A 22,224-nucleotide genomic window follows, 5' to 3' on the forward strand; every position below is an offset into this window, starting at 1 on the left:
CAGTATTTAATGACACAAAGTGAACAAATTAATTTGTCATGGGAACGAATTCTTAATTCACAGCCATGAAATCCAACTGGCTAGCCAGATAAACACCAGCTTGGCTAGGCTGGGAGTCCAGCTAGAGTAGAGTATCTTAAACCAAGTGGAATACTCGGATACTTTTAAAATTCTAATTCAAAAATGTTTAATTTAAATACTCTGCCTATAAACACACAGAACCAAGCAGGCGTTACCTGTTCCTGAAGCTCTTCCTCGGTTGGTTGCTTGGCCTCAGCGGCTGGTGTGTGGGTCGGGCTATGGCTGCGAATGTCATTCTGAAGGCCATACACAGACTGTGGAAACCATCAGAATAATTTACAACCATATTTACATAAATTTAAATCAGTAATTAGAGAAGAGATTTCTGTGTGTTTGCATCAGTGATTGGGGATTTCACATGGACAGCTGCGCGATTGTTGAGGTGAGCTGTTCTTGATTGGTAAAGTGTTGGATTTTGTTAGGTTGTCTGATTGGTGGATTGATTTAAGTCTGATTTGGTATTCTGATTGGCTCAGTGGTTGATTGATTCATTTGTCAAATGCAAAGGTTCCATAATATAATGAGTGGGATAACTGCTTTAGTGATTAGTCACATGGTTTAGGAGATTAAAAGCTGAGGTACTTTGCAAGTGGGTGTTATTGCATCACCTTTCTTGTTTTGTGAGGGTTCTTCATTCTGGATGATTTCTTTATGTCCACTTCTGTTGTGTTCACACACCCTGGCTGAAACACACACACACACACACACGGTCAATGTAAATGTCAATTCTCTAGATGACCTATAATTTATGGTTGCCAGGCATCCATGTTGCTTCGACCACCTGATGCTTTGCACATCATAGGAATATATACATAGATTCTTCATTAGCGACTATACGTAAGCCAGTTGTCGTATTGTAACGGTCAAAGCTGGTCCGTGAACATTCAAGATCAAGTTGACTGTGCGTCTGCAACCGTAGTTATACACATGTATGAATATCTTGATCTGCAATAGACTTCAGTAGATGATTTTACAAGACGAAAGTGTCACCTAACATGACATTAAAAAGTTTTCATAGTAAAAGTAAAAACATTAGAAAGTACCATAGTAAAAACCTGTAATATTGAGTTAATAAATTTAAAAACATAAACCAACACATTCTCCAATTTCTTCAGGAATTGCGGTTTTACAACCAGAAGCTGCACAATGTTGTAGCATCATTGATTCTTACTGTGACTGACGACACGCTGACCGTTCCAAGATGGCCGACATGTCTGTAGCAGTCGAATATTGCATCTACGTACTGTATACATATCTTTGGTGCACCTTACCTGTACTGTATACTCCCTCCTGTTTAAGAAAACTGAAGTGATATTTTAAAAGGCATGGAACTGTCAGTCAAACAGCTTCCTGTGGGTTGGACTATTTTAGCTCACAAAGGACCCAATGTTTCTACACTCAAATATAGGATGAACTTTAGGTCCAAGCCTCCAATGTATGTTGAGAGAGAGAAAACAGCCTCAAGACACAAGAGCTCTGTAATAAACCCCATTTGAACCCACACTGGCTATATATGGACATGATCTGCAGCATCTCACTATTGCATGTCAGCTTGAAAGATCAAGCCAAGTTAGCATGAAATTGCTAATGAGAAGGATCAGCTCAGTGTAATTGAGGGAGAAATTGCTGCTTCCTTCAAAACAAACAGCTTAAATACACACAAGGCATAATGCAATACACACCAGGTGATTCACACATATAGACACTCAAAAACACATAGAATGGTACAATAATAATAATACTATAAAAAATATATTCCTCAAAAACTATTTAAGAAAAATCTAATGAAATGCCTAGTAACTAGAGTTACTACTGTGGAACTGTTATTAGTAATACAATCCTAGTAAATCATAGGCTCTTCGCTTTCTCGGTTAGATCAATATAATAACTGATATATACTGTGTACATACATACATAAATATTTATGTATGTGCATTACAGTTTTTGAAATTAGTATTAGCCTGAATATATTTAGATTCTATTATAGTTAAAATAAAATATACATCAATTATTAACCATAAATAGTACAATAAAATAAAATAAATTAATAATAAATTAATAAACATTAAAATATAATATAGGATATATCAAACAGATATATAATATATATCATATAGCAAACCATTTTAAAAGTATAGATCAAGTAAGAACATCTCTTTAGGGGACACCTGTACATTTTCACTTTTTACTTTGTAGAATATTGTCTATGGAAATCGATGAAATATGATTGTTAGAATGTGTGTTTTAGTTTTGGGGCTAGCCAGCAATTTTGCAAGCTCAGAGGTTATTCCATCAGCCCAGAGGTGCTTTAACACGGTTGTGTCATTCCTCTGTGAGGGAACAACTTCAAACACTTGAGAACAACAAAGAATAATTCTAAAGAGGAAAAGAGAATAGCTGCATTGTTCTTACATGGACTTGCCTGCTTTTACACACACATTCACTCACCACTGGTCTGTGCACGTCCCAGAAAGCTCTCTCCTGACTGTCCAGTATTTTCCTCTCAATTTTGTCTCTTTTCTTATCGACTCTGTACAGACAGAACACAGAAGCCGAAGCAATTAAAGCATTTAACTTCCAAAAGAAAAGGCAAACATGCAATGAACCGTACAACAAAGCTGAAAAGTCATAAACTTGCCTGTTTTGGCACTCAGAGGCACTATAGTGCTCACAGAATTGCCTTGAATTTCAATTTAAACAGCAGAAGTGACTTATAAGACAAGTTCTGTCCAATCCAAAAACAATTTTGCACTGCAAATTATGTCCAATAGACTTTTAAAATCCATTAGCACAGACAACATAAGAAAACCCACAGATTTACAGATATTTCAAGAGATCCAGCGATTCATATTTGAATTCTTGCTATGTAAAGAGTCACTTTCCTGTCTTCTGACTGGGTGGCATGCTTTTACAAATGCACAAAGAAAAACAGCCAATAAAGAATGGGAAAGACCAGAACTGATCACAATCTGCAAGATACATACTTTGCTTGAGCCTCTGCTTGCATAAATATAAACTCCCATTTCCTGGCGAATGCCCGCTGTAGTCGCGCTAAACTCTCCTGGAAGAGAAAGAAAGAGCATTTTTAAACAATCAAAGTTTAAAAAACAAAGTCTTTTTGGAGATATAGAAGCCATTTATTTAACTTAAAGAGTGCCTTTTATGCCCTTTTACAAAGTCTTGATTTTTTTTTTTGGGGGGGGGGGGGGGGGGGGGGGGGTCTACTAGAATATATTTTCATGCTTGATTTTTCAAAAAACTAATTATTTTTCACATATTTTACATTATTGCTGCACCTCATTTCCCAGTCTGTCTGTAACTCTCTGTTTACAGACAGTAAACTCTGTAAGTCTCTAACTCTTCCTGTCTCTATTAAGCCCCGCCTTCTGAAAAGTGCAATGTGCTTTGATTGGTTGATTGGCTGGAACAGTGTGTTGTGTTTGGTCAACCACTTCAAGTGTGCTTCAGAAATGTCACGGCCCTTACCTTAACTGCAAGCTACTCAACAAGCTACTAATGCTACTCAAACAGGCCTGGCCCCATTTTTTTTTTTTGTGTGTGTGTCTTAGGCGGAAATTAAATTAGCAATATTGTGACCTGTACCTTCCCGGAATAAAAATCAAGGCTACAATCGAAGTGTTTCAGGGAGTTCAGAAATAGTGTTTACTGAAGAAAGTTGAAAATGTAAAAAAAGCATAATAGGACCCCTTTAAAGGGATAGTTCGGAGTAAAATCAACCTAGGGTCCTTTACACCATGACCCGAGCCAAACACCCCCCCAGAAGCCTTTTTTTCCCTTGGTCGAACATTATTAAAGTTAGAGCTTATTTAGAGATATCAGCCGAATGGCTTAGTGCAGGCGCTAATGGATCCAATGGATCGTAAATTACCTCACTAATAATGCCTGGAAAGGTACCAAACTTCTACAGTACTACAAATGGGTTCTGTACTCATAAAACGAGGCATTGGAAAGTTTGTAAGTACATCAGGAGTTTATTTAAATAACACTTGCCTGACGGCTCATGCTACCGCTAACCCTGACGTCTAGGTCACTTTAATGATTTGGGAAAAGCCCGTAAAAGTCATGTCAGAAAGCAATGCATAAAGATGTAGTGTAACGACGAATTATTATTATTTTTTCGAAGTGTTGACAACTTAGTGTTAACTAATAATTGTTGCAAACTGGTACTACCAACAAAATATTAGTGCATTCCTGGAAATGTGCCTCGTTACACTACATCCTTATGCATCGCTTTCTGACAGGACTTTTACGTGCTTTTCCCAAATAACGGAAGTGACCTCGACGTCCGGGTTAGCGGTAGCACGAGCGATCAGGCAAATGTTATTTAAATAAACTCCTGATATACTTACAAACTTTCCAATGTCTCGAGCACAGAACCTATGTGTACTACTGTAGAAGTTTGGTACCTTTCCAGGCATTATTAGTGGGGTAATTTACACGATACATCCTTGGATCCATTAGCGCCTGCACTAAACCATTCGGCTGATATCTCTAAATAAGCTCTAACTTTAATAATGTTCGACCAAGGGGGAAAAAAAGGCTTCTGTTTGGCTCAAGGTCATGGTGCAAAGTACCCTAGGTTGATTTTACTCTGAACCATCCCTTTAATAATAGAAAAAGGAAGAGGAGGCACAATGATTACATGTTTACAGTTCTCAGTTCAATATGAGAAAGACGTTGGTGGATCGGCACAGGCCTACTGGAGAGCTTACATGGCTTATTCAAACAAAGCCTGACATTTAAAACCCAGCTTGGATTAGACATACTTTCTTTTTAAAGATTGTCATTACCTTATTATCTTCTTAATATCTTCTATCTAATAATGTCTGAAGTACAAAGCATGAGATAAGCATTGTTACAATTAAGAGAGAGAGAGAAGGGAGAAGAAAAAAAAAATAGGAGATTACTTACAGCTTCATAATCAGCAAGTTCCAGACGAGCTTTGTTCTGCATTGTTCTTTTGCACAAGTACACAGCTATAGAGAGATGCCAAGAAGTGTGTGAGAAACACTGCTCGCACGTCCTCAAACCTCAGCAGCCCTCTGGGCTTTCAAATGAGTTGTACTAAAATATTTAGTAAACATTTAACATATTTCACACCAGCTTGTACCTAATCGCACCTGAGCGTTGCTTTGTTCTAATTGCTGAATTCATAACAAGCATAATTTACTGAACCCAAGGCACACTCATGCACACAACCATAATACAGGGGAATATCAATTGTGTTCATAGGAGTATAATAACATACAAAAATGACAAACTTTCTTTAAACCTCAAAAATATTCATAAACATTTGTACATCCACTAGATCTATTAGCTCTACTATTACCTGCTGGTAGATGTCGTAACTACACAAAGCATCTTTCTTTATTGACAATCATTCAAAAGTAGTTGTGTATTGTGAAAAATTAACCTTTTTGCAAGCAACATACAGTATACAAAAAAGTTTGCTGTCAGTAAGATTTTTTAAAAACAAAATTAATAAGTTTATTTAGCAAGGATGCGGTAAATTGAAGTGACAGTAAAGAAATGTATAATATTGTAAAAGAATTTAAGAAAAGTGGAATTCGTCCACTTTTGGAATTCATCAAAGAATCCTGAAAAAAAGATTTATGGTTTCCACAAAAATATTAAGCAGCACAACCATTTTCAACATTTAAAATAAATAAATTTCAATTTATTGTTTCAAAACTGTTACTGTTTTTTTTTTTTTTTACTGTATTTTTGATCAAATAAATGCAGCCTAGGTTGAGAATTGGGCTATGTTCCGACTGCAGGTAAATGTGGCCCAAATCCAACTTTTTTGCTCACATGTAGCTCAGATTGTTTTTTCTCATAACAGTGTGAACGGCACAAACCACATGGAATCTGATCTTTTCAATTCCGATTTGTGCCACTTCCACATGTGGTCCTAAATCCGATACAGGTCAGATGTTTTGCAGTGCGACCTCAGTCTGAACAGTCATATCAGAATTCATGCGACTTTTACGTCACTGTAGAGAGCAACATTCGTCACAATTCGACCTTATGGGAGTCACTTCAAAGATTTTACACTACCGAAGTTATCAAGACAGTTGTGAAAGGTAGTCAGTGGAAGAACAGTGATGTGTCAGAACTTATTAGTATTACAGTGACAGCTCTATATACAAGCAAAACATGAGGGCTCGTATCACAAATGTTAAAAAACTTTTTTTTCTTTTTTATATATTGCCTGCGCATGAATTCGCTGGCTTTCGCGGCAGATCACACAATAAATAAAGACGTAATCACAATGTCCTCCATGTGTATGACAGCTGACAGCGTGCTGCATGACGTCTTTTTATCATTCTTTTGCGCATGCGGGTCAGTTAAGGACCATGGGTTTCCATGTTTTATGGGGACTTTCCATAGACATAATATTTTTTATACTGTGCAAACTGTATATTATATCTCCTAACCCTAAACCTCCTCATAACAGAAAACTGTCCCACAAGGATAAGGATAAGGATATTAGCATCTTTATGGGGATATTTTGTCCCCATAACATTGGGTTTACCAGGACCAAACACACACACACACACACACACACACACACACACACACACACACACACACACACACACACACACACAGACTGGTCTCAGTAAGATACAGATAACAGGTCTCGCACAAAAACTCACCGTAGTCAGTGTTCTCGGGCTCCCAGCAATTTGAGGGCCAGAAATACGGAGTCTAACAGAAGAGCACATTATGAACTACATTACTCATAATGCAGTGTAATATGAAAACTGGCACAGTTTGTATACAAAAGAAACCAAGACGATTGCAGTTGTTTACAAAGAAAATGTAGTCACATTTAACATTGATTACAGTGATTATTGTATATTTACATTAGAAAGTACTGATTAACAACTTAATGTGTAATTATTTGATGGAGCAATCAGTATGCGAGCTTGCAACTACATGTTATTAGTCTACTGTGTAATTAACTTCAATAACATGCACTATATTTTGCATTGGTGCTATATTTTAAAGCGTTTCCAAAAAGTTCAGTTTCTGTTTTGTTTCTCAAATTAGCAAAACGACTGACCTGAAATCTGTAGAACGTGCCATCGTCTTTAAGAGTGAGCACATGGTCAGAGATGGGGAAGAAGTAGCCGTGAGCCGCCATCAGTGTGCCCAGATGAAGAGCCTCCACTAGAGAAACAATTAATAGTGTTATTAGGGGTACAAATATGAGAGGGCAGCCCAAACGTTTATGCCAAGATAATCATTATTTATCCTGCGCTTGAAACTAAATAGAGCAAACGGTTTGACGCGGTAGGTTTTTCGTGCAAAACAAAATACTTTTAGGTAATCCTCAAACAAAGAGATGAGAATTATTTTAGTATTAAAATGAAGGTGCTCTATGGACTAGGGTATTTCATAGTTCATTAACAAAGTGCTGGCAACAAAGCCTTTATTATTTCATGGCTCCACTCAAAACAAAACTCTCCAATGCGTTTCTTCCGCAGGGAGCCATGAAATAATAAAGGTTTTTTAATTGAAAAGAGTGCAATGGTAATCCCAGAACTTTGTTGATGATGATTTTAGATATGTTTTTCATTCCATAAAATATTCCAATCTATAAGAAGTTTCTTTCCCCATTCTAATTGAATAATCTATTTTGAACTTTAAATGATACTCTAAGGTAATTAGGTTATGACGGGACCTAGGGGTCTCAGTCTACAAGAGGAAGCATGGAAATAACATTCTACTGCAACATATTCAGTATGTTGCAGTAGAATGTTATTTCCATGCTTCCTTCCTACAGCACCATACACTCCTTTGCAAAACCCGTACCAGAGGAAGTTAAGCATCAATGAATGAATAACTATCTATTAAACTTTTACAATACAGTATTTACAGTGAGTGTGCATGTTAGAGTATATGTCTGTGCTGATTGCAAATTAATATCCCTTTGCTTTCAAGGGAGCAATACGCTTTTTGCAGATGTTGTTGTTTTGATGAGAGCTTCCCACCAGGCATGTTCATGAGGTAAATTCCACTAATCAGCAATGTATAAGAACTGAACAGAGAGAGAGAGACAGAGAGATAGACAGAACTTTTTTTTAAAGTTCTCGTTTTATCTGTCTGTGGTTCCAGTCTATTGAATATACTGAGAGATTCAGTGCACTTATCTGGTTGCTCTTTTCCTGTCTGAGAAGAGCCCCCATATCACACACATACTCTCACATACCTGTCATATTTGTCAGAGGGAATCTAAAGTAGAGGGATATTCACCATACTCAGAAAGAAATCCAATCTCATTGCTGTGTTTCCTTCCTTACTAAAACCAACTCCACCTTCACAATACATCTAGGTTTAGACTTGAAAAGCACCAAATGCAATCAAAATTGGCTTTGATGAGTAAATAAAACATTAGTCGGCCAGTAAGTTTATTAGGAATTGCAATCAATGGGTTAAGAACAAATGTATTGTCAAAAAAAAAAATATATATAAATAGTAAATATATGTTTTAATTATTTTTAAGGGGAGACACCCCAGGTGAATATCAGCATGAAACTTCCCCAGTTGATTACTGACATTAAGACAATTATCTTTTGTATTACAAGTTTTAGAATATTTATGTGTAAATATGTAAATTAGGTAGTATCTCATTAAATATGCGCTAATTTGCATATATTTCCAGAAGAGAAATCTGAACATTGGATCAAGCCAGATTCAAATTTCTTTTTTCATTTTGCTGACATATTAGAGTCAAAGGTTTTTACACAGAGGGGATTTTGCATATCTCTTTTTATCACTCCATTAATCAGAAAAAACTGTCAACAGCCATAAAAAAATTCATTTCCGTCCCGTTTTTAGGTATAAAATGTTGTATAAATCAGAATCTGAATTATATATGAACAAACCCCTCAGTAAAAACCTTAAGAATATAGATAGGAATACAACTGGAAAGTTTGGTGTATGTAAGTGCTGCTGAAGTGGAGATTTCTGGCTCAGAGTATGAGAAAAAAAACATTTTGAGAAAACGGCCTTTAAAATTGACATCAGCCAATGAAATTTTGCTTTTAGAGTTAAATGCCCTATTGTACTTTCACGATTGGTTGCTGATAAAAAAGGAAATGACCATATTTGGATCCAACACCATTGTACAGGAGAGAGAGAGAGAGAGAGAGAGAGAGAGAGAGAGAGAGAGAGAGAGAGAGAGAGAGCTTTCCAATGGTATGATGACAGGGTGCAGACAGCGATCGCGGAGCAGCATGCTGATTTAGAACGCCAACTTTTGTCGAATTTAGGAGAAATCTACAGACGCAAATAGACAAAGTGTAGTAAAATAAAGACCTAAATGTGATTTTGGACTTTTTTTCACCACAAGTCTGAAAGAAGACATGTTATTGAAGACAAATAGCCCAAAATCTCAAAATTGACCAGTGAAAAAGAAAAAAAAAAACGATGTTTTTGCCTGCCGTGTCTCCCCTTAAATAAAATAAATTCAATTATTAGTCATTTTAATGAATTGCAGTTTAAAGTTCAGCTAAGTTCAGCTTTTATTTGATAAGAATAGCTTTACTATTAACTAGATAGTTAAATTACTCGTGTATTGCTTGATTCACAGGCTACAGTTTCAAAGTAGCTTTCCCATTCTTGTTTTTGAAGAAGTAGACGCAAGTAAACTGATCCCCCATTTCTTTAATTAAAGGAGTAACAGGAGATGCTGACATTAGCTGTTTGTCAACTTACAGTATAATTATGATTATGCAAATCCTGAATCTATTACCTTGTGAGCTGAAGATATGATTTTGACTTTTAGAAAAGAGTGCATGTGAATTAATCAAAATAAAATAAGTAGATTTTCAATTTATGCACATCACAGCTGCAGCATTGTCAGTGATGTCATTAAAGAAAAGACTGCATCACCTTGATCCTCGATACATAGATTTTTCAGCATCCACTGGACAATGTCAGAACCTGGAAAAGAAGTGAAGATTATTATTTAAAATGTTGATCTAAATTCTATCACTCAAAATTCAGCAGAATAATGTTTCATGGTTAGTAAGAAAAGTTCTCCATCCACCTGCCATAAACTCATAATCAGTGGAAATATTTGCCAAACTACAGATGATATTAATAAAAATAGTCTTTGTATCAACAGCTGAATAGTCTACAGTATAGTCCATTCAATATTTTCAGTTTGACATTTTTCTAGCTAAACTGCATCCATACATTTCATTCACCATTTTCTGTAATTACATTCAAGGCTTGATATTAACACCTGCCAACTTGCCAAATGCAAGTGGATTTCAGCAGTGGAGTGTAACGCAGTCACTCCTACTAGCCACTTTGGCGGGTTGAAAATTATATATACTGTAAGATATATATTTTTCAATGGTAGTCTTTTGAAAAGGTATCTGAAATAATAAACTAAGTGCATACACATTGTGTTGTCAAAAATATAGATTTTTCGATACATATCGATAATGAAATATCTGAAACGCTTCCAATACTAATTTTCCTCAGAAGAGATTTACAATACCAGCTGCGCTTTCTCGCTCTCTCATCTCTCCGACAGCGAGTTGACACTCAAACCCGCTTTCCCTCAATTACACATTTCATTTGCTCCAGGTGAATATTGTTGGTGTTACAGGGCTTGAATTTCGGCATTTGATTTGCACACATTCCCGCAGATTTTATGCTCACACCCAAAGTGCACGCACATAAAACCACCTAACAGTATTTATTTTATATTTAAGTTTTTTCTGTTGCTTTTTGCACTTAAACAGTCAAATACACACAAAATAATGTCAAAATGCGAGTATCTTTGGGAGTATTCATGTAAACAGTCAGTTAAGTTTTAAGTGAACGTAGACAGTTGAGAAAGAAAACAAGTGTAACAGTATAATGGATCTGTGCATCAGGTCTTAAAGTGACAGCAGCCTAATATACCTACGGCGAAATTATGAGATAATATTACAAATATCTATAAGGCAGTTTTTCACCATGGTATCGATGTCAAAATTGTTGCCAGTGAAAATGCTGAGTGGCCAGTAACTTTGGAAACCACAAGCCACAGTGGCTGGTGAGCAAATAAGTTAATGCCAAGCCCTGGCTCTCTATCTCTAAGCAGCATAACTGTATAAATTCTGCTAAAGTTAAGTACAGGGGTTCTGGATGCTCCAAAGAGGATCTCAGTCTCAGCAAAGCTTCGCTGGAATATTTAGTGGATTAACAGAAAATCATAATCTTTACCTCTGCACGCATAAACCCCTATTTGTCCTCTTTCTGTCTGACTCTCAAAGCAACCAAGAAGTCAACTACTTCCTGCATATTCACCTAAAATAAATTAATGCCTACAGTGCGGTACGCATATCTTTATAATAATTCCTGTAAAACTCTCCGGGCAAAAAAATGATGTCGCAGCACTGTCTTGTACTGTAATTATTTCAAAATTAAAAACACTTTATCCAATCCTATCTTAATAATTCAGAGACAATTCTAAGAACACAACTGGTAGGTTGACATGATACTTTGGGGATATTAACATTGGCTCAACTAATGGCATGAGTTATATGTTTAATCAGAAACTTTATCATTAAGTATTAATGACCATTTTACACAGCAAAATTAGTTTTTTAAACAATTTTGTTCAGTGTTTCATTTTCAACCTGGTCACTGCTAAATTAATAGACTGTGAACAGTTTCTTCTGAGAAATATCTTTCCGAGATAACCCTTACTGACCAATCAAATCCAGTATTCCCAAAATATGCACAGAGACCCTATTGCACAGCCAATCAGCAGAGAGAGGTGTGTCCCTAGAGACAGCAGAAGCCCATAGCGTGAGAGACTTTTTAAAGCATAGAGAGGCAGAGACTGGGGTGTTAGAGCTTGAAGCTGGCCTTTTAATGAATCCTCGGAGGGACCGCAGTCAGAGGAACCAAAGAACATCCTTCTGAGAATTTCTCTCTCGCTTTCTCCTTCCTAATCCTGCCCTTCTAAAATGGATTACGGCATATAAGGAAGTATAACATTTGCACTCCTTTTTCAGTCTCTGATATGTAAATATAGTGCAATTATTATCCAATCCAATAAACAGTGGACCACAGACAAAATAGCATAAACAATCATTTCAACTTTTTTGTGAAAATTATGGTCTGTACTAGTAATTAACAGCATGCCACCGATGTGCTCGATAAACATTAGCTTGAAAATAACTCAGAATATTCCATTAGCTGCATTTATAATTGCTGTTTCAGGATGAACAAACATAATGAGCCAATCCCATAGACAAACAGTTCAAACCCTGTTGTTTATACCCAGAATGCATTGTGCTTCCCCACCAGAGCAACGCAGGCCAGAGACCTTTGATAGAGATCAGGCTATCACCAGAGATACTGGTGCTGCACTACAGAGTTCTGGCAGAGTTTTCATTGTGTTGGTCTTCAGGCTTGCTGTGGGGCACTGGCTCCTGCTGAATTCTGCTTTCTCAGCGCCAACTTGGAACCGCAGTGTATTTAAAACAGGTGTAAAGGGAATTACCAGAGAAGACACTGGGAATCTTGGACAGGAAACTCTTCACTGTACGGATAGGTATGCCGTTTTTTTCATCCTGCATCCTGGCAATCACATCCTCCATCTAAGCAAGAGAGAGAAAGAGATGCAAGTCAATAAAACATATGTGCATTTGATGCAGCTGCAACATGGGATAAAAACAAGAACACAAATCAGTGTCAATATTCCATGAGTTGAAAATAATTATTTAATAAAATAATGTTTTTATTGCAAATGCATCTTATGAAGCTATCTTATATTTCTATCTTTTAAAATTCTTCAAATTCCCTACATTTTCTTTATTTACAGTTTTCTAGAATAAACAAACAAATATTAAAGTGGTCTCAGACTTTTGGACTCCACTGTAATGTAATATAATATAATACAATACAATATAATAAATCACTCCATTCAAATAAAATCTGGAGAGACAATCAGGACTCAAACATGGTGAATAATACAGCCATTCACAGTAGAGTGTGAGGCCACAGAACTTCAATAAGAGCCCACGGGACGCTTGTCTTAAGGATCAACTCAGCCTTCAGTAAATGAAGTCATTGGAAATAACAACCCTATTTATTAGATGATGAGAAACCTGGGGCAGAGCGGGACCGATCATGTCACCTGCTCATTGATCCGCTGACATTTGGGCTGTTGTTAGAGAAGCTTCGAGTTAACAAGGCGAGCAGCTCAAAGCGTCGCCAGGGATCTCACACTCTGGACATGTGACCAAGTGCTCTACAGCTGCCAGTGACATCACTCTAGCATAAGACCACATCGAAATCAGGTTAACAACGTGCGCCCTGGAGACACGATACATATGGAGGTGTTTGTATATGTATATGCAGAACATGTTGTGAAAGTATATGAGCTTGTACCTGTGAGTGTTTAGATAGCCTGAGAGAGAGAGTAAGAGACAATTGCCTCAAGGGGAGGCCCAGTTAACATGCAGAATTACATCAGTGGGCGCTGCACTGATGCAGAGTATTTCTTCAGGCTGTGATGCCTTTGGAGAGAATCCTAACAAAAAATGTTGTTAAATTCCCCTGAAAACCATTATTATGACTCCAGAAATAGCTTATTTTTAATATCCAGAGATGAAATGCTTTTAGGTGGCAGTTACTAGCCACCTACAGCGCATACGCACTCACTGCGGGAAAGAGAATCAAACATACACTTTGTCGACAATGCAGACCAGGCTGGTGGGCAAACACTGAAGTGCTAATTTAAGGTAATGAGGGATCGAGGCATTCCACTCACACTGACGACTGTAATAGAAACATTTTAGAGAGGGAGACAGACAGAGAGAGAGAGAGAGATAAAGATGAGCATATCTCAGCTGTATGGTGCAATGATGTGTGATGATATGAAGTCCCAAAAGCCTCACTGGCATTAGTCGTAGTAGTACGGCAGCCAGTCTGTGGCTAATAATTTTTATTAAGCCGACACTGAGATTCATGGGTAAATTTAAATCAATGGCTTAAGCTCCTTGTTTTAACAAAAATATTCTACAGTGTGGAGGTGGTAGGTATACCAACAACCAGCAAAATTAACTGTAACACAATATTAGGCCAGCAAATGGCTGCCCACTGCTCCCGAATTGTGTGTCCATGGTTTGCAGTGTGTGGACACACAATTCGGGAGCAGTGGGCAGCCATTTGCTGCAGCACCCGGGAAGCGATTGGGGGTTAGGTGCCTTGCTCAAGGGCACCTCAGTCATTTCCTGCTGGTATTGAGAATTGAACCCGCAACCTTTGGGTTACCAGTCTGACTCTAACCATTAGAGTCCTTATCAATCGTGGCCTAATATTGTGTTACAGTTAATTTTGCTGGTTGTTGGTATACCTACACCCTCCACACTGTAGAATATTTTTGTTAAAACAAGGAGCTCAAGCCATTGATTTAAATTTACCCATGAATCTCAGTGTGCATTTCTCCTAATGTGTGTGCACTAACTTGGATGGGTTAAATGCAAAGGACAAGTTCTGAGTATGGATTACCATTTTTGGCCTCCACGTCATGTCACTTTTTTAAACCACATATACAAATATCTGCTGAAAAAAAATCTATAAAATAATGCAAGATAATAAAAAAATATTATATTATTCTAGTATATATATATATTACCGTTCAAAAAGGTTTGGGATCAGTTAGATTTAGTTTTTTAAGAACTGAATACTTTTATTAAAGAATGCATTAAATTGATCAAATCTGACAGTGAAGACATTTATAATGTTACAAAATATTTCTTTTTCAGATAAATGCTATTCTTTTGAGCTTCCTATTCATTCCTGGAAAAAATATATAATGGTTTTTACTGTATTTGTGATCAATAAATGCAGCCTTGGGGAACATAGCAGACTCTACAGACTCTAAACTTTTGAACTGAAGTCTTTATACTGTATATATAGCATTAGATAGACTATTACAAAAACGTATTTTTTTAATAGTTAATAAATGAGGTGCACTGACTGTAGCAGCAGGTGGGCTGTGAATTCAAACATGAGCCTCAGCCTTAAAAAAATCCATAATTATGCAATATACATATGGATCAGTGTGCATGATCAATTGACAGCCCTAACATAATAAGCAGCATACCTGGAACATTCACACAGACACTTCTCTCAAAACAAAATGTCCTGTGGCGGTATATCTCCAGGGATCAAACATCTGTGCCCACCACACATCTGTGGCTGCAGCCAATCACAGAACAGACTGATAAAAGCCAAGAAGATCAGTTGCCCAGAAGAGAGATATCAAACAGTGAAGTAAACAGACATTAAACACACTACTAAAGCCAGAGGCTAAAATACGGACTAAAATAAATTCACCTCAGAATCTGAATTAAATGTTTTTAATCCCAACTATAAATGTGATATTTTTGGTTTTGGATTTGAGCAGGTCATCGCCACTGAGCCTGTAATATCCAGTACATCCCAATTCACACACTTGGAAATGATGGCCAACTCAATTATTCATTTACTAAATGACTAAGCTTTGTCACTGACTCATGGCAGACTGTGTCCTGCCCTCAATCCTGACACATCTTCGATATATCAACAGTCTTTGCATACCAAAGTAGTTGCCTTTAGAGCTGCTGCCTCCTCATCTCCTATATGAAGACATTCAACATTTATTTTGGGTCTAATCTAAACTGCACAGCAATAGCTTGGTTTGGCTTCAAACTCCTCAGTGGAAATTTTCTTTCATGCTTTCAGTGGAAAACAAGAGATAAGGGCAGAGATTTAATTTACGTTCCAGTTTAAATATCTTATTACAGACGATATTAAAATTAGTTTCAGGTATCGGATAGTAATACCATGTTACCCAATTTGTTTATGACAAATTGCTTGTGATGTTCCTCATTTGTCACTTGGGATAAAAGCATCAGCTAAATAAATAAACGCAAGTATAAATGTTACTGAATGATTCCCATATTCATGGTACGTCCAAAAACTATGATATTCCCATGTTATATCCAAAAAAGGTGGTATTAAAATGGTATTTGTGCAAAAAAATATATAATATTGCCACAATACACTACTGTTATTAAATTAAGAAATTAATAGTTTTATTCAGCAAGCAAGCACACATTAAACTGATCAAGAGACAGGTTAATGTTAAAAAAAAAAAATGTTTTGAACTGTGATAATATAAGAAATGTGTCACGATTATGGACTTCTATGTTGATATTCTGTTCTGTTCCTTTATTTGCTATTGTCCTGCTCTGTTTAGTTCCGGTTTCCTTGGTTCCTGATTATCTTGTTTAAATTGTAAAAAAAATCCAAAATATTTTATATCAAATAAATACAGCCATGTTGATCATAAGAGACTTACTAAATGAGCATTAAAAATCTTACTGACCCCAAACTTTTGAATGGTAGTGTAAATGTCCATGTACCATGTATGTTTTGTTAAGAGTCCGCTAATATGCTAAAGTTAGTGTGGCAACAGGAGACATGGAATAATCTTTCAGATACAAAGCAAAGCATCTCTATTAACACAGCAGTTATATCAAATAGGGATCACATCAAAGCGTCCTTATTCATCAAGCACAAGTGTGCACTTACAAAAAAACAAAAGACTCCCTCCAAAATCTTCCACACCAGCTAATTAACAGAGACAGACACTAAGAAAAACACTCACACACACAATGACACCACCTCTATGTTTAACCCTGCGACTCTGAGCTCTGAAAACACACTTCTCTCTGTGTGTGTGTAGCAGACAGCTGGAGTTCAGACTGCTTGTGAGTGTCTTTTGATTATTATTTTGCATCAGAGGAGAGAGGAAGTGTTAGTGGTCGGACGCAGACAAGGTTGTTGCAGGAATGACTTGAATTTTAGATCTCTTCTGCTCATTCCCCCTCATCCCCTCACTCCCTGTCTCTTATTTTATAGCCAACCCCCCCCTTTCTGTTTCCTAGGCAACCGGGGAGATGATGACATCACATACAAATGTCAGCCAAGGAAGAGACAGAAAGAGAATGATTTTGATGTCTTTAAGTGTATGTTTAAAAAAGAGAAAACCAGAGAAACGGAAAACAGACAAGAAAAATTCTATGGTTGTTGTGACAGATGTTGTCACTCAATTTAGGATGGCAGTGAGTCAAACTGTAGTGTACACGCATTACCAATCAAAAGTTTTGGGTCAGATTGTTTAAAAAAAAAAAAAGAAGAAACTTTTATTCAACAAAGACACATTAAATTGATCAAATGTAACAAGACAATGTATGTAAACAAAGAAATGTATAAGGTTACAAATTGTTTTACTGGATTTTTTTTTACTGTATTTTAAAAATAAACATTAAAATATCTTACTGACCACAGTAGTGTAAAACTGCAGAAAAATGTAACAGCATAACTGTCACAGTTGTGTTTGGTTTAGTTTGTTTTCATTGGACTTGTATGCCTGTCATCTCATCACGTGTCGTCTTCACAGTCATTTTCAGTTCATCTGTATCACCTGTGTTTAGTTAATAATAATCACCATCATCATCTGTATCACCTGTGTCCTGTTAATCAGTGTTCATCTGTGTTTGTATTTAGTTCCATTCTGTTCAGTCAGTCCTTGTCCGACCGATCTCCGACCGATCTCCGTCCTAGTGTGTGTGTGTGTGTGTGCGCGTGCGTGTGCGTGTGCGTGTACCTTCTGCCTGTCTGTACCTGTTTGAGTTGTATTGTGAGGAAAAGTTTGTATTGGAACTTCTGACTCCTCTTCGTCATCTTCTGCCTGCACCACACCTTGACAATAACCGTATAAATAATATTTACAAAGATTTAAATTTCTTAGTTTCTAAAAGCTTGAAAATATGCAAAATGCTGCTCTATAATATAGCAGAGTAAGATCTGATGTAAAAACTGATCATTGATATTTGATAGTTGAATAAGTAATAAGTTAAAGTCCGCGTGAACCGGAAGTTGCAAATGACTTTTCTCCAGTGTTGTGACGTATTTCCCAGTGAAAAGGAATATTGAACAGAGGGCAGGGTTTTACTCTAGCGCTCCTCCTCTCCATCTCTCGCTCATTACAGACTAACGGTTTGAGGAGAGTGGTTAAGCGTTTCCCAAACCAAGCCGTCAAACCTACGTCATCAGAGAAGGAACGCCATTCCAGACCGGAAGTAACTTTTCAGACTTTGATTAAAGATTATGACGGGAAACAATTTTTTTTCTGTGTATTTACTTGTACGGATTAATTGTTCACCACAAGACTAGTAATATGTGCTAACAAAGTAAATAGGGTCAATTTTGATTTCAGTTGGACTTTAAATATAAATAAAATCTTTAATGATTTATATAATAACAATTTTGTAGTTCACTAATCGTATTGTGTTATCAATATGTCATTAACTTTCCCAAAAGGACCCTGATCTTTTTACCAAAAACTTTTTTACTTTTAAAAAGGTCTCTGGCTAAAGGTCATTTGTGGTTAAAAGGATAGCAAGTTTCTACATGTAAAAAAAAAAAAAAAAAAAAAAAATACAATTATGTATATGACCTTGAAAAAATGAATAAAATGAAAAGCACTACTGAAGATTATTTTGCTTTAAAAATGAATGAAATTCCATAGCTGGATGATACATCAGCTCTGATATGTTGATCACCTTTAACCAGGGGAAAGTGTCAAGGTGCAACTAACATAAAAGAAATTCTCTGCAAGAAACATGCAATATTGCGTTCTTAAAGGTACACTGTGTAGGAATTTCTCCCATCTAGCGGTGAAATTGTATTTTGCATTCAAACGAATAGTGCTCTCTAGTGCCTCGCTTTTTCAAATGCGTATTGCAACTACGGTAGCTGTTATATAACAAGAAGCTATGACAACATGTCTTCTAATAGCAGGATTCCTTCTCCTGTGGCTCGGCATAAGTATGATCCTGCATTATGAAGCACCGTGCAGTGAAGTCAGGGCAGTGACAAGCGCCTCTCACTGATCTCCTTGTTCGTTTCAGCTGGTTTCAGTCACGTGACGCTGGCTCTGAAAGAAAACACGTTGTGGAAACGCGTTGAGGTAGGCTAGTGCTTTTTGTCCCTCTCTGTTTTATAGTTTTTCAAAATGGTGGAAAGACATGGAAGCCTCCTTGGACTTACCGTCCAATGTAAATAAAGATAAGAAATTCTTCGCTTACGAGGATGTCAGATCATTGGCAGAGGGAATTTTACACCAATGAGGACATAATTATGAATAAAGACATTGATTTTAGCTAATAAAATACTTAAACTACACAGTGCACCTTTAACCAAAGACTGTGATAGAGAGGCCAACATTCTGTAGTAGTGCAGCTGTAATATATCAAGCAAGATTAATACAGGATTAATTTGCCAATCCTCAACTTCAAACAAAATATAGTTTGTTATTTATTGCGCAGAATCCCCATCAGAGCAGTTCAAACTTAAAGTTCCACTTAAATCCCCAGCTGTTACTACAGGCAAAGCGTCTCACCAGACCAAGCGGAACAGAATGAGTCAGGAGCCGTTCACTAAGGACAACGCAAAATGGAGAGCAACAGAAGGCAGGGGACTTTCAAATTCGACCTACTTTAAAACATCTTAAAAACACAGCGAATTCTCTCACTGAACTCACTTAATGTCTGCCTCGAAAATATCAAATTTCAGTGATATGGAAATGAACAAAACAAAATATTGAAGCAACTTTTTGCTAAATCTATTGAATGATTTATTTGTCTGCCAGTCGAGTGTAACGTGACAAATGTCTGAAATATATTTAAGATGAAATAAAAAAAATAAAAAAAACACACACCCTACAGTATATTTGGCCTTCCAGCACCCGTCTAAAGACTAAAGAGACTAAAGACCAAAGGTATGAGTGCCCTTTCACAGAAAAAGCACATGAATATTCAATACAGCATTACACATAATTGAATATTCAACATCAGAGAGAGCACTGCTCAGTTATTCACTGAGAACATGATGTGGTTCTTCTCAGCATAAGAGAGCACACTATCTGCTAAGAGAGATGACACACACACACACACACACACACACACACACACACACACACACACACACACACACACACACACACACACACCTAAAGTTTCCAACTGATTGAGTGGCTTTGAAGTCTTGCTCCAGTCCTGCCTGCACACACACACGCTGATTCACTCGCTTACACACCAACACATGCCGTACGATCACATAAAAAGGCCACACATTCTGTCATGAGAACACAAATGTGCACAAAACAAACAAACACTTACTATCAAAGGGGTAGGAGGATATTATTCAGTGTTAAACTCGCCTGTGAGCTGAAATCAGACTGTTTATATGACATTATCCTTCCAATGTAGCGTCGCACAACCCTCTCGTTCTCACGTACACATGCACAAATGTGTGCACAAAAACAAGTGAACACAGCCATGCTCATGCCATACACACATACGCTCTTTCCACTTTCTGCACGCACAAGAGTGTTTTTTGTAAAAAATTCCGAAAAAGACAGTCCTAAAAGCTGCAGTGCATTCTCCATTATGCATAATATAAATCATATTTAGTAAGCTAATGCTTCTCTCCCCTACACACACAGCTTGAGGATGCCCTTCAAAGGGTCCCACTGTATAACTCTTTCTCCCACACACACACACACACTTCTGTCAGGGATTTTTTCATAACACGTCTTTCTCTTTGTGCTCTAAAAATGCTGAACAGGTAAATGGTGGTTTCATTTATAAAAAAAGTATCAAAACTACCATGGTTCTACCGTGGTATTTTGCACATAGTACCATAGTAATACCTTGATATTCTTTGTTGTACCTTGCAGTATGATTTAGATCACATGGTACATCAATTTCACCATGTTATATATCAAAGTACCATGGTATTTACTTATTCCAATTAATACCAGCACTGTCTTGGTACTCCCAGAGTACTTTTTTTTGTAAGGGTACATGCACAGTAATATATATATTTTTTTTAAATGTCAGATGGTTGAAGTACCCTAGAGTACAACACAAAATACCATGGTATTTGAAATAGGTAATTTTTGAAAAATTGTATTTGAATAAATTGTATATATACCATGGTATTAATATTTGACAATCACTGTTGTTTTCTTCAACAACATCCCTCTTTTTGCTCTAAAATGCCAAACAGTTAAATGGCAAAGTATCACTTGGTATTAACTTTGGACATTGTACAATGGCAGTACCTAATTTAAGGACATGTACTATAGTAACATGTTATTTTCTATATGTAAGATGGCAATAATAACCTAAAATCCAAACAAAAAGTACCAAGGTATTGCAATTTGGCAATCATTCGGTACCATGGTATCCATAAAATATCATGGTGTTAACATCTGGAACCATCACCGATCACCCTATGAAGTTTTTTCCCCACAACGTCCTCATCTTTGTGTTCCAATAATAATGAAAAGGTAAAATGCAATGTGCAACTTATAAAACATGGTAATCTATGTTGGATTTCCATGTTTTATGGGGACTTTCCAAATACATAATGATGTTTATACTGTACAAACTGTATATTCTATTCACTTACCCTAAACCTACCCATCACAGAAAACTTTCTGCATTTTTACATTTTCAAAAAAACTAATCTAATATGATTTAAAAGCAGTTTTCCTTATGAAGACCAAAAAGAATTCCCACAAGGTCAAGGATTTCTGGTATTGTCATCTTTGTGGGGACATTTTGTCCCTGGTAATACCTGAACAGCACACACGCACAAACACACTAAATAAAAAAATACAGCAATACAAACCAAGATGCAATTCTCAACAATTAGCCTTTTTTCACTCTCCATCACTTTATTTCTTCATCTGTACTTTTCGCACACCTCCTCATTTTGACTGTATTGGTGAAAACAGTGTAGCGCAAAAAATCCTGCCCCTGGCCTCAATCTAATAATTGGTTATAACAGGTTTTATTTAATATGTTTGGCTGATATAAGCATCATCTTTGGGGGTGGAATTGTGCGTTAAGGAATTAAGGCCAAGCGCAGACAGACTTGAAGGGCAGCCCTATTCATCCTTTCTTCGCTCTCTGTTTTGCGTATTTTTGTGTAAGCGTGCTTGTGAATTTTTGTTTGTCTGTGATTGCATGTGTGTGT

At 36.8% G+C, this 22,224-nt stretch overlaps 1 protein-coding gene across 1 annotated transcript in view; it reads right to left on the reverse strand.

Moving 5' to 3' along the window:
• The window catches only part of rgs7a (regulator of G protein signaling 7a), a 67,541-nt gene that overhangs the window by 10,187 nt on the left and 35,130 nt on the right, over positions 1-22,224 (reverse strand). Inside the window, exons 4-12 of the mRNA XM_081347439.1 lie at positions 12,623-12,719; positions 10,006-10,056; positions 7,172-7,278; positions 6,762-6,813; positions 5,014-5,078; positions 3,066-3,142; positions 2,530-2,611; positions 690-764; positions 237-335 (exon numbers count right to left, since the gene is read on the reverse strand). Of these exons, the coding sequence (XP_081203565.1) occupies positions 237-335; positions 690-764; positions 2,530-2,611; positions 3,066-3,142; positions 5,014-5,078; positions 6,762-6,813; positions 7,172-7,278; positions 10,006-10,056; positions 12,623-12,719 (705 nt within the window). The remainder of the gene's footprint in view (positions 1-236; positions 336-689; positions 765-2,529; positions 2,612-3,065; positions 3,143-5,013; positions 5,079-6,761; positions 6,814-7,171; positions 7,279-10,005; positions 10,057-12,622; positions 12,720-22,224) is intronic.

The sequence above is a fragment of the Scardinius erythrophthalmus genome (genome assembly GCF_964197995.2).
Source record: "Scardinius erythrophthalmus genome assembly, chromosome: 19".
In the NCBI taxonomy this organism is placed as follows: Eukaryota; Metazoa; Chordata; class Actinopteri; order Cypriniformes; family Leuciscidae; genus Scardinius; species Scardinius erythrophthalmus.